The sequence below is a fragment of the Anguilla anguilla genome, chromosome 14 (assembly GCF_013347855.1).
Source record: "Anguilla anguilla isolate fAngAng1 chromosome 14, fAngAng1.pri, whole genome shotgun sequence".
Taxonomy (NCBI): Eukaryota; Metazoa; Chordata; class Actinopteri; order Anguilliformes; family Anguillidae; genus Anguilla; species Anguilla anguilla.
Window position 1 is genome coordinate 23,060,078 of NC_049214.1, and position 11,981 is coordinate 23,072,058.

An 11,981-nucleotide genomic window follows, 5' to 3' on the forward strand; every position below is an offset into this window, starting at 1 on the left:
GCCTATTTTGTGGATTAATTGTATTGATACTCAAGGAAAATCAGGGGAAGTTTCCGCCACTGCTTAGTGATTAAATCATTTATCATTTAATCTCCCTAACACAATGCGAAGAAGCTGTGTGTCACTTTCTAAGTGATTAGTCAGATCGTTTGCATGCTTGTTAATCACTGAAAATTAATTAAAACAGTTTGAGATCAACGATTAGTTTAAAGGAAAGTTTTGCGCCCCCACCAATTTTCAGCTCACCACTCACCACATTTCACTAAGCCTTTTTGCAGAAACCACCTATTTCAATCATTTTTGATCGGTATACAAGTCAGCAAACACCTCCATCTTAAATCCTTTGTCAGCTCCACAGACGTGCTGTGAGCCTTTGCAATGTTTTTCACAGGCCATTAAAGCACATAAATTCCCTCTGTTTTAATGGACATTTTAAGAATATATTTGCAAGACCCAGTAATTTTTGGCCCTGGGGGTCACTAATGCCAGTTATTCAGGGGCTGCCGCCCACCGCCCCACAGTGACAGGGTCAGGATCCCCCAACACTGGACCGTGGGGTACACCACTACCCCCTCTCAGAAATAAAGGTACATTGGAGGTACATTTTTGTACTTTAGGGAATACATTTCCCAGATGTACCCTGGAAGTACAATAATGTTATATTTGGGTGCTAATAAGTTCCTTATACAAGTAAAAAACGTTCAAATGAATTATCTATTGTTGGCTAGGAATGTAGTTGTATGTACCCATAGCGCACCACTGCAGTGACAAATGTATCTTTATGGGCTCTTTTTCATACCTTTTTACTGGGTGTGCCCCATCCAGACATGCATAATCAATCAGGGAATGTGTAAATCTGTGATCTATGCTTTGAAATGGTTGAGTAGTAGTATCTGCTTTACTGACTGCACACCATGATATCTTCCTGAGACCATGCAAGAAAGAAGGTTTAAGTATTAGATTTTTTTTTTTACATGATACCAGTGTCTTGGATGACAAAAACATTTTACTGTGAAAATATTTTTTTAAAATATAATGTTATTTTTATTGCATGTCGCTTGTAGTGCAAGAGAGAGATTACAATGAGAGACTCATGTCCCCTACAGGGGACAAAAATGAGTTGGTTGGGGTCTGAGGAGGATTGCTGGGGTCCTGCTCTCAGGCCTGGTCCTGCTGTATATGATTCTCCATTACGCACATTAGACCGCGCAGTGTTCGGGAGGGGACTGCCCGACCCCCCCCCCCCCTCCGCTTTCTTCCCCCCCAGTAAGGGCCGCAGGGACGGCAGAGGCCACAGCCTTTGGAGCGAGGGAAGCGAGCACAATGGCTTTATTTTTCTTTTGATCGCAAGAACAAAAAAAGGAAAGAAAGGAAGAATATGGGACTGGCGTTCCAGAGGAGGAAGGAAAAGTTTTAATCCGATTGTTGAGATGAATCGACACCTGTTATTATTGTGTAGTTTACCGGATTAGCAGAGAGAGAGAGAGAGAGAGAGAGGGAGGAAGAGAGAGAGGAAGAGAGGGAGAGAGAGAGAGAGTGAAAGAGAGGGAGAGAGAGAGAGAGAGAGAGGAAGAGAGGGAGATGGAGAGAGAGAGAGAGAGCGAGAGAAAGAGAGGGAGAGAGGGAGATGGAGAGAGAGAGAGAGAGGGAGAGAGAGAGAGAGAGAGAGAGAGGGAGAAATGGTGGCGAGCATGTTCATGTTAGCGCACACAGCCGTGCACTCACACGCACACGACTGTAAGAACAGGCTGAGGCACGCAGGAGAGACACTGAGGGAGTCTTACTGGAGAGGAAAAGACAGAAATACTCTTACGTTTATAATCCCTTCATTTGACATTAAATTTGAGCCAGAGTGCTGGGCTATTAGCTCCAGTTCCAGAATGCGTTTGTGTTCCTGAAGTGAGCACGGGTACGGCAGGCGCCCCGGTGAAAGGCTTGTGTGTAACCATGCCGACACGGCTGTGACACGGCCAGGCTGGCTGGGCACGGCTCCTGCGATACTGAGCGGGAGTCCAGCTCTGGGCAGAGCTGCTCCTCCGTCCTCCATTTTGGCTCAGAATGAGAGTACGTCAGGCCAGCCTGTTTCCAGGTCATCCCATCTCTTTCCCCATGGGACGTGCAGCCCCGTTGGTTTTTGATTGACAGCACGGGGCCGTCCCCGCTGTTTCTCTTTTGAAATGGGGAAGCCGGAGGTATGGCAGGAGGTTAGGACTTCACAAAGGGTTCCTCTGCATGCGCTTCCACCATTAAAGCACCAGGGAGATATTCTCAGCTCGTTCAGTTCAGTTCAGTTAAGTTCAGTTCAATTCAGCTCAATTTAATTCAGTTCAATATAATTCAGTTCAATATAATTCAAAGTCAAGACGATTTGTAAGATGCTTTTTCCGAAGACACTGTCACAAAGAGGCTTCACAGAAAAATAGGACAATTGGAAAAGACAGGGCTTGAACCTGCCCCCCCCCCCCCCCCCCACATAAAAAAGGGCAGGAAGGGAACACACAGTGGTAAGAAAAAATTGGGCCCAGTATCTGCCATTACAGCTATTACAGAATTAGAGAAATGCCTCATGACTCCTGAGGAACATTTTAACCAGGGTTGCCATAGTTACTCTGTGGCAGCGATTGTGCGGCGGCTTCTTGTCAGATTCTCCCCAATTAATTTTCACGTCCCTGAGGGGGGGCATGAAAATTTTCACACAACTGGGTGGGTCACCAGAGCGTGTGATTAATTTGAGCGTCTTTTTTTCTGAATGAAACGCGGGCTCGTTATCACAGGCCTAATTATCGATCCACTAACGTCACCCCGTTAAAAAAAAATGGAGCAATGGAGACGGAACGCGAAGCAGGCACATGGGGAACGGGGAGCGGAGCGGGAACATGGAGAACAGGGTGAGGAGCGGGAACATGGAGAAAAGGGTGAGGAGCGGGAACATGGGAAACGGGGAGCGGAACGGGAACATGGAGAACAGGGTGAGGAGCAGGAACATGGAGAACAGGGTGAGGAGCGGGAACATGGAGAACAGGGTGAGGAGCGGGAACGTGGAGACGGCCTAAAGCACAGAGAAGGTTCCGGATCTCTGCTCATAGCAGCTGTGCTGCTCTCTACCCTTCTTCCTGTGTAAAACTACTGAATCTATGCAGGCTTGAGCTCAGTCAGCACTTAGATAGGAGAGACCAACAGAAAAAGAGATATTATCAGGCCAGCAGGGGGTGCTCTTCTCAAACAGAAATCCCTGCAGAAACACAGAATCCTAGCAGTGATTGTGGCCTTCGCGCTGTAGAAGCGATCACGCTTTGGATGAGAACTTAAGCTGTGGCATGCTTTGAAAGAGCAGGGATGTTAACCCCATTGTCCAGATCAGATTCTGACAAAAGGTGTACATCCGAACCCTTAATTATTCCCTAAATCTGATTGTCAACACGGTCCTTTTCGGTTAACCATGCCCTGTAACAAAACTGTCAGTATCACACAAACAGCTTGAAAATATGAAAATACATTAAATGGTTAAAGGAAGGTTAAAGAAATGCATTTAAATATACGTTTCATACATACTCATTATCGAGACTCGTGTACTTAGTTCAAAAATTGCGGAATATAGTGCAAAACGACGTTACAAAATATATACCATGTTTCAGTATACTGTATATGTGGTCAATGCTAGTCACTCACAATAGCCTGTCTTAGCCTGTATGTTGCAAAATAAAGTCCTTATTATTTAAAGAATTCCAGTTGTATAATAAAGCGACATTTGCTAGGTCAATAGTAAACTCAAGGGGTGCGCGTCAGAGCATGTTTAAGTGAGGGGTAAAGCCGCGACTGACGTTCTCTGCTTCGGCTGAAATGTAGGAGGTCACGAGCCCGACAGTGAAGTTCTCGCCGTGCCTGTCGTCATTTTCGTCGCTTTTTAAAGCTCAGGCGTCTCCCAGCTGCTTTCACGGTTCATCGGAGAGGAACATCTTAAGCAGGTCGTACCGGGCGAAATTCCCTATGAATTTTTAAACGGCTGAAGGGTATCTGACGACTTTGTTCAGTTAGCGAACGCAAGTAATTTGAATCGTGAATAATATACAGACTGGAACTAACAAATAATTATCGGAGACAGGATTAGACATCATACACACCCAGGCCCATTGCTTGGTTAGCCAGATCTCCTCTCTCCAGGGCCTTTATACAGGCCCATTCCTGAGCTAGCAATGGTGGCAGTGGTGATGGTTGGGACTGAGCCACAGCTGCTGCCCTGCCTTGGATGGGGGCCGGTGCTGTCCATGGTACTTCAGGTCTGCCAGGTAACCCAAACACCACAGGTGCTGAATGGACAGATTCGTCCATAACACAGGAGCATCCAACCTTTCCCCCGTCCCACCCTTATCTATCTATTGGCTGAACTCCTTGGTCATTGTTGTAAAATGTTCTCACTCGCCTTACCTGGCTGAATAAAGGATGAAATCGTTTTTTTTTTTCCGGGTGGGATTTCAGTGTGAAAATATGAAAAATGTGCACAATTTTCAAACATTAACAAATGATATCACTTGCAAAACTCTGAAGACAGCACCTTTACAAAAGCAAGAATTTGATAATGCAGACACTTTAACTTTAACTCAAAATATGAATGTTGGTTTCTGTTGGTGTCTCCGTTGTGTCAGGGTGTGTGTGAGATACGTCTCAGATGTGTCTCAGGTATGTCAGGGGCGTGTGTGATGTGTGTGTGAGATACGTCTCAGATGTGTCTCAGGTATGTCAGGGGCGTGTGTGATGGGTGTGTGAGATACGTCTCAGATGTGTCTCAGGTATGTCAGGGGCGTGTGTGATGTGTGTGTGAGATACGTCTCAGATGTGTCTCAGGTATGTCAGGGGCGTGTGTGATGGGTGTGTGAGATACGTCTCAGATGTGTCTCAGGTATGTCAGGGGCGTGTGTGATGTGTGTGTGAGATACGTCTCAGATGTGTCTCAGGTATGTCAGGGGCGTGTGTGATGTGTGTGTGAAATACGTCTCAGATGTGTCTCAGGTATGTCAGGGGCGTGTGTGATGTGTGTGTGAGATACGTCTCAGATGTGTCTCAGGTATGTCAGGGGCGTGTGTGATGTGTGTGTGAGATACGTCTCAGGTGTGCCTCAGGTGTATCTCAGGTGTGTCTCAGGTATGACTCAGATTCTGAGGTGCGTCTCAGTTCAGGTGAGTCTCAGGTCTGCCTCTCTCAGTCCTTACGCTTCCTGTTTCCTGTGTTTGTGCAGGGACTTCCTGCCTCGTGGCTCTGGCATCGTCACCCGCCGCCCCCTGGTCCTTCAGCTGATCCACTGCCCCACAGGTAAGGCTGCTCTGAACAGGAGCTCGCCCCCCGCAGGGCACTGTGCGTACTGCATGGGTGAATACTTTACCAGCAGTTAAACAGTGCCAGAGTTATAAATATGTACTTACTTCGCTTGTAATTGTGGTCAAGTCAGGTTGCCTGTTTTGATGCCTTGTGATTCAGTAGTCCTTGAGTAGTTATTGTATAAAATACATCGCATTGTTACATTTTGTACATTTGAACATGGGCTTGGAGTAAGTGGTTAGGGTTGTACCTCCTTTGCCATTGATGTCTATACCCCCCCTCCCCCCCCCGCCCCCCCCAGTTTAGACATCAATTTAATACAGATTTACATTTTTGTGGAGAAAACCATTTGAGCAGGTTGCGATAACGTAATACCAGAAGGAGTTTCTGTAAATTTGTGTCCTGAAACAAAATGTAAAACTTCAATAAATTCAGGAGACTCTGTAATCCCACACCTTACTGCCCCCCCCCCCCCTCCATTTTGTGATCAGCACTGAGGTCCTTCACTGCACCCGCCCCCCAGCTCTTGCTGGCAGCACCCTTATTCGCAGGCTATGGGCACTTTGCCCAGCGTTTGTCTGTGTGATTGTGTGTGTGTGTGAAGAGTGTGTGTGTGTGTGTGGTTGTGTGTGTGACTGTGTCTGAGCATGAGTGTGTGTGATTGTGTGTGTTTGTGTGTGTGTGTGTGTGTGTGTATGAGTGTGTGTGATTGTGTGTGTTTGTGTGTGTGTGTGTGTATGAGTGTGTGTGATTGTGTGTGTGCATGTGTGTGTGTGGGTGGGGGAGTGTGTGTGTGTATGGAGCCAGGAACATGGCCAGCCCCTGTATAGGACGCTGGCACTTCCTGCAGATAGAATTCCTCCCGCTGGGCCTGTGCTGATTTTTGCTGGCTGAGGATGAAGAACAGCGTTTCTGAGATAAAACAAAATAGCAGGACTAGCCTGGATGTTTTGCAGAGTCACTTCCTGTTTTGTGGCCCCCTTTCTTCAGAAGTAAAAAAAAGGTTGGGAATTATCACTATACTGAGTGCAGATTTTATTTTCCCACTGTTTAGTAGATACAGCAGTAAATTTGAAAAGGTTGTAACTGAAAGAAGAATAATCTAAGGTAACAGGCACTAATGCACTGTATTTTATGTGCTGTTGAGTGGACCTGTTCAAATGGTACTGAACTGAAGCTCTGTAGATGTATTTAACAGTCATTTTAAGCACACTAATGAGCTCCTTCAGAAATAATGAAGGTAAATGATTTTTTTTTTTTTGCCATGTCATGATTCTAAACAACAAGTGCACAGATTACTGCAATGGATACTGTACATTATCTGTCAGTCTATGCAAATCCATTGGCTATCCGGCAAATGGATTCCTTTATGTAGGACAACTCAGATGTCTCATAATTTATCATTTTTGTAGCTGAATGTGTTTTGCTGGCACAGTTCAGGCTAAGCTCCATCTGTTCTAAAATTTTGTAATCTTCAGCCACTTCATTCAGGCAAATGCTCTAATTAATGCTGTTGCCCTGTTACTGTGGACTTAACGGCTCGAATACACTACCCTCAGTGGGATCATATGTCATGTTAGGGAACTGTGCTTATGGCTCAAAGGTTATTGGTCCTAATTGTCGCACCCCCTGAGCAAGGTGCCTAATCTGAATTGCATCAGCATATATCCAGCTCCATGAATGGATTGTATGTAAAAAAATGTATTCTGTGTATTTAAGTTGCTCTGGAAAATATTACCTGCTGAATGTCTAAAGTGCAAATGCATGTTCAGTGTGCACTTGAATTTCTCTGCATAAAAGCTTCTGTTATAATGAAATGTAAGTATTAAGTGTAGGTTGTATATATGACAGTGTCCAACAAGCGGGTGCCTTAGTTAGCCTGGTTCCTTCAGCTCTCTAACGCACTGCTGTTCTGCCACTGATGTGCTACCTGGGGGTCATGCAGGTTCTGGTCCTGTTCATAGAAGCCATACATATGACACGGCTGCAGGTTCTGGTCCTGTTCATAGAGGCCATACATACGACACGGCTGCAGGTTCTGGTCCTGTTCGTAGAGGTCATATGTATGACATGGGTGCAGCTTCTGTTCCTGTTCATAGAGGCCATAGACGGGTTTCTCTTGCCTCTCCCTGGTGCTGGAGACTGCAGAGCAGAGAATGCCAGAACAACATTGTTTTTTTTCCTTTTTCTTTTTTTCTATTCTTCCTTTTTTTCAGTTGACTTGCCAGAATCTTGCCAACGCTGCCACCTAGTGGCAGTGTCACTGAGCTGTTCGGTCGTTACGCTTCCAGGATAAAGAGTGCTGTTCTCTGATAACCCCATTCTCTCCATTTTTCATCCCTCTGTCTCCTCTCCTCTTTCTCTCCTCACTCTCTTGTGTTTTCTCCCCCTCTCTGCAGAGTATGCTGAGTTCCTGCACTGTAAGGGGAAGAAGTTCACGGACTTCGACGAGGTGCGGCAGGAGATCGAGGCGGAGACGGACCGGGTCACCGGGCAGAACAAGGGCATCTCCCCGGTGCCAATCAACCTGCGGGTCTACTCTCCGAACGGTACGCGCGCACGAGCGTGACCGCATGCACGGGCACTAGCACAATTGTGGTCCATTGTGCACGGGCATGAGCACAATCATACAAAAAAGCACGGGCACAGGCTTGATTACAATCATAGGAGTGAGCATGAGCATGGGCATGAGCATGGGCATGGGCATGGGCATGAGCATGGGCATGGGCATGGGCATGAGCATGAGCATGGGCATGGGCATGAGCATGGGCATGGGCATGAGCATGAGCATGAGCATGGGCATGAGCATGGGCATGGGCATGAGCACAATCATACAAACAAGCATGGGCATGAGCACGGGCATGAGCATGAGCACAATCATACAAAAAAGCACGGGCACAGGCTTGATTACAATCATAGGGGTGAGCATGAGCATGGGCATGGGCATGAGCATGGGCATGGGCATGAGCATGAGCATGAGCATGGGCATGGGCATGAGCATGGGCATGGGCATGAGCATGAGCATGGGCATGGGCATGAGCATGGGCATGGGCATGGGCATGGGCATGAGCATGGGCATGGGCATGAGCATGAGCATGGGCATGGGCATGAGCATGGGCATGGGCATGAGCATGAGCATGGGCATGGGCATGAGCATGGGCATGGGCATGAGCATGAGCATGAGCATGGGCATGGGCATGAGCATGGGCATGGGCATGAGCATGGGCATGGGCATGAGCACAATCATACAAACAAGCATGGGCATGAGCACGGGCATGAGCATGAGCACAATCATACAAAAAAGCACGGGCACAGGCTTGATTACAATCATAGGGGTGAGCATGAGCATGGGCATGGGCATGAGCATGGGCATGGGCATGGGCATGGGCATGAGCATGGGCATGGGCATGAGCATGGGCATGGGCATGAGCATGGGCATGAGCATGAGCATGGGCATGAGCATGGGCATGGGCATGAGCATGGGCATGAGCATGAGCATGGGCATGAGCATGAGCACGGGCATGAGCATGGTGCTGCCACAGGACATCTATCTGGTGTAGGGATCTTAGAAGCACATCTCTAGAGTTTACTGAATATGACTGTTATATTGTTGGGGGAGGGGCAGTGATGCAGCTTTGAGGAGGAAGGAGGCAGCAGTTTTATTACATGCCTGCTTTCCATTGGCTGTTGGAAATCCTCACTGGTGGTCAACCCCAGCAGTGAAAGAAGTCAATGAAATCTGATATTCCATAAAGTATTCTTGCTGTAAATTACTGTAAGTCAGGGTCCAGCAACTCACGGTCCTTGAGGGCTGAGAACTGTTGGTTTTCCACCCTCCCTTTGCCTGGGAGTCAGGTGTGAAGACAGTCTGGCCAATCAGTAGCACTAATTACCCAGGAGAAAAGAAAACCAGGGCTGGATTTGGATTTGAGGGCCAGAGTTGATGATCCCTGCTGTAAATTGTCACAAACTGTGAACTAACTAGAGTCATACACCAGAATATAATGTGGTGAGTTATGGAAACTGAGCCAGTTGGAGCACATGCTATATGAGGTGTTAAGCCTTTTAGATACTCTACACAACACACACAACAGCCTTTTACATACTTTGCACAACACGCACAACTGCCTTTTGCATACTATACACAACACACACAACAGCCTTTTATATATTCTGCCCATCACACACACAACTGCCTTTTGCATACTATACACAACACACATAACAGCCTTTTACATACTCTACACAACACACACAACAGCCCTTTACATACTCTACACAACACACACAACAGCCTTTTACATATTCTACACAACACACACAACTGCCTTTTAAATACTCTACACAACAGCCTTTTACATACTCTACACAACACACACAGCAGCCTTTTAAATACTCTACACAACAGCCTTTTACATACTCTACACAACACACACAACAGCCTTTTAAATACTCTACACAACTCACACAACAACCTTTTAAATACTTTACACAACACACACAACAGCCTTTTACACACTCTACACAACACACACAACAACCTTTTATATACTCTACACAACACACACAACAACCTTTTATATACTCTACACAACACACACAACAACCTTTTATATACTCTACACAACACACACAACAGCCTTTTATATACTCTACACAACACACACAACAACACGGCAATTCCACACATCTCTGTTAGGGGCGCTAAGTGCAAGTACTACTCAACAAACTACAAACGAACAAGTAATCATCTCTGGGGTAATCGGCTTTGAAAAATGTATCGTCTTTCTCTTTCGGTGGCGATTGAAGATGTATTCCAGCAAACATTTATCTACCGTAGCCATTTTAAAACACCCTGCTCCTAGGTCCCTCCACTCACTCCTGCCAGATTAGCCATTCTGTACCACAACTTTAGAAGACATTCTGTAAACCACAACTTTAGAAGACATTCTGTAAACCACAACTTTAGAAGATGATCTTTTTCATCTCTCCTTCTACCCTCCCTTACCCCTACTATCTCTGCCCCTCTCTGCTCCTCTTCCTCCTCTCCTCTTCCTCTCTGCCCACCCCCCCACCCCCACAGTCTTGAACCTGACTCTTGTGGACTTGCCGGGGATGACCAAAGTGCCAGTGGGGGACCAACCCGCCGATATCGAGCACCAGATCAGGGAGATGCTGATGCAGTTTGTGACCAAGGAGAACTGCCTGCTGCTGGCCGTGTCTCCCGCCAACTCAGATCTCGCCAACTCCGACGCCCTCAAGATCGCCAAAGAAGTGGACCAGCAAGGTGAGCGCGAGCGGCTCGGGGGGTGGGCAGGGTTCAGGGTGGGTGGGGCTCAGGGTGGGGTGCAGAGTGGGCAGGGCTCAGGATGGGGGAGATGGGTGGGCTGCAGAGTGGGCGGGACTCAGGGTGGGAGGGGCTTGGTGTGGGCGGGGCTCAGGGTGAGCGGGGCTTGGTGTAGGGGAGCTGGGTATGAAATAAAAACTTGTTGCACACCGCTATCTGTGTGATTCTGTTTACAGAGAGAGGGAGTGCTGAACTGGTGCTCAAATGCTTATTAAATGGGTTTCAATGAAAACATGGCAGATATAATGTCACAGAAAGTTATGAAAATTGAATGAAAATGCTACTTGTGCTGTGTCTCACCTAACAATCAAACATATGTGTGTGCATGTGTGTATACTTGTGTGTGTGCATGTGTGTATGCATATGTGTGTGTCTGTATATGTGCGTGCATGTGTGTGTGTCTGTGCACGTGTGTGTGTATGTATGCGTGTGTGCATGTGTATATGTATACGTGCGTGTGTATGTATGTGTGTGTGCATGTGTGTATGTATACGTGCGTGTGTATGTATGTGTGTATACGTGTGTGTGTGTGTGTGTGTGCTCTTTTGTGTGTGTGAGGACAGGTCAGCGCACTATCGGTGTGATCACTAAGCTGGACCTGATGGACGAGGGGACAGACGCTCGGGAAATCCTGGAGAACAAGCTGCTGCCGCTGCGCAGAGGTGAGGGAACAGCGCCGTCCGCTCGGAATGCACACGAGAATCAGTTACATGCAGATCAACATCATTCATGCTAATGCTAAAAAAACAGTGCCAAGAATGGAGCCCTGGGGCACGCCATCATATATCTGTAAGCAATCAGATGCAGCGGCATCAGCAGAAACATGCCGGAGGTTGCTTTTGAACGCAGTGTCGGATGCATTTGGGCCAGTCTTCCAATAAAGCACTAAATAGCTGCAGAAGTGAACGTGTACAGTGAGCTCAATTATTTTAATGCATTTTTATCTGGTGAATTTATCTTTCTTCCGCTTGGGCCGTATCAAGTTGGTTTTGTGCTGTGGCTTCTGCAAAACATAAAAACAAAAAGAAAACACAAAAACAAAAACTTACATCTCTGTAGTGCCATACAAAGCATACAAACACAAAAATGTGGGTTAATTATGGAAATGCGTCATCAACCGTAAGATTTTTAATTTTTTAAAATTATACTTATTGAATTTTAAAAGTTAAGTTCACTTTAGCCCATTTAGCAATGACCAGTAAAACTAGTTCAACAATTTTCACTAAGTAGCTAACTAAAAATGTCCAGATAACATTTAAAATTCAAGAAATATAATTCAACAAAACTTACTGAACCAAAGAGCAAGGTACCGGTGCCAAAT

At 46.5% G+C, this 11,981-nt stretch overlaps 1 protein-coding gene across 10 annotated transcripts in view; it reads left to right on the plus strand.

Moving 5' to 3' along the window:
• dnm1a (dynamin 1a) overlaps positions 1–11,981 on the plus strand; it is a 79,589-nt gene that overhangs the window by 16,648 nt on the left and 50,960 nt on the right. For all 10 annotated transcript variants that reach the window (XM_035392250.1, XM_035392254.1, XM_035392258.1 and 7 more), the window contains exons 2-5: positions 5,234–5,307; positions 7,713–7,862; positions 10,397–10,600; positions 11,224–11,322. In XM_035392250.1, coding sequence (XP_035248141.1) covers positions 5,234–5,307; positions 7,713–7,862; positions 10,397–10,600; positions 11,224–11,322 — 527 coding nt within the window. The remainder of the gene's footprint in view (positions 1–5,233; positions 5,308–7,712; positions 7,863–10,396; positions 10,601–11,223; positions 11,323–11,981) is intronic.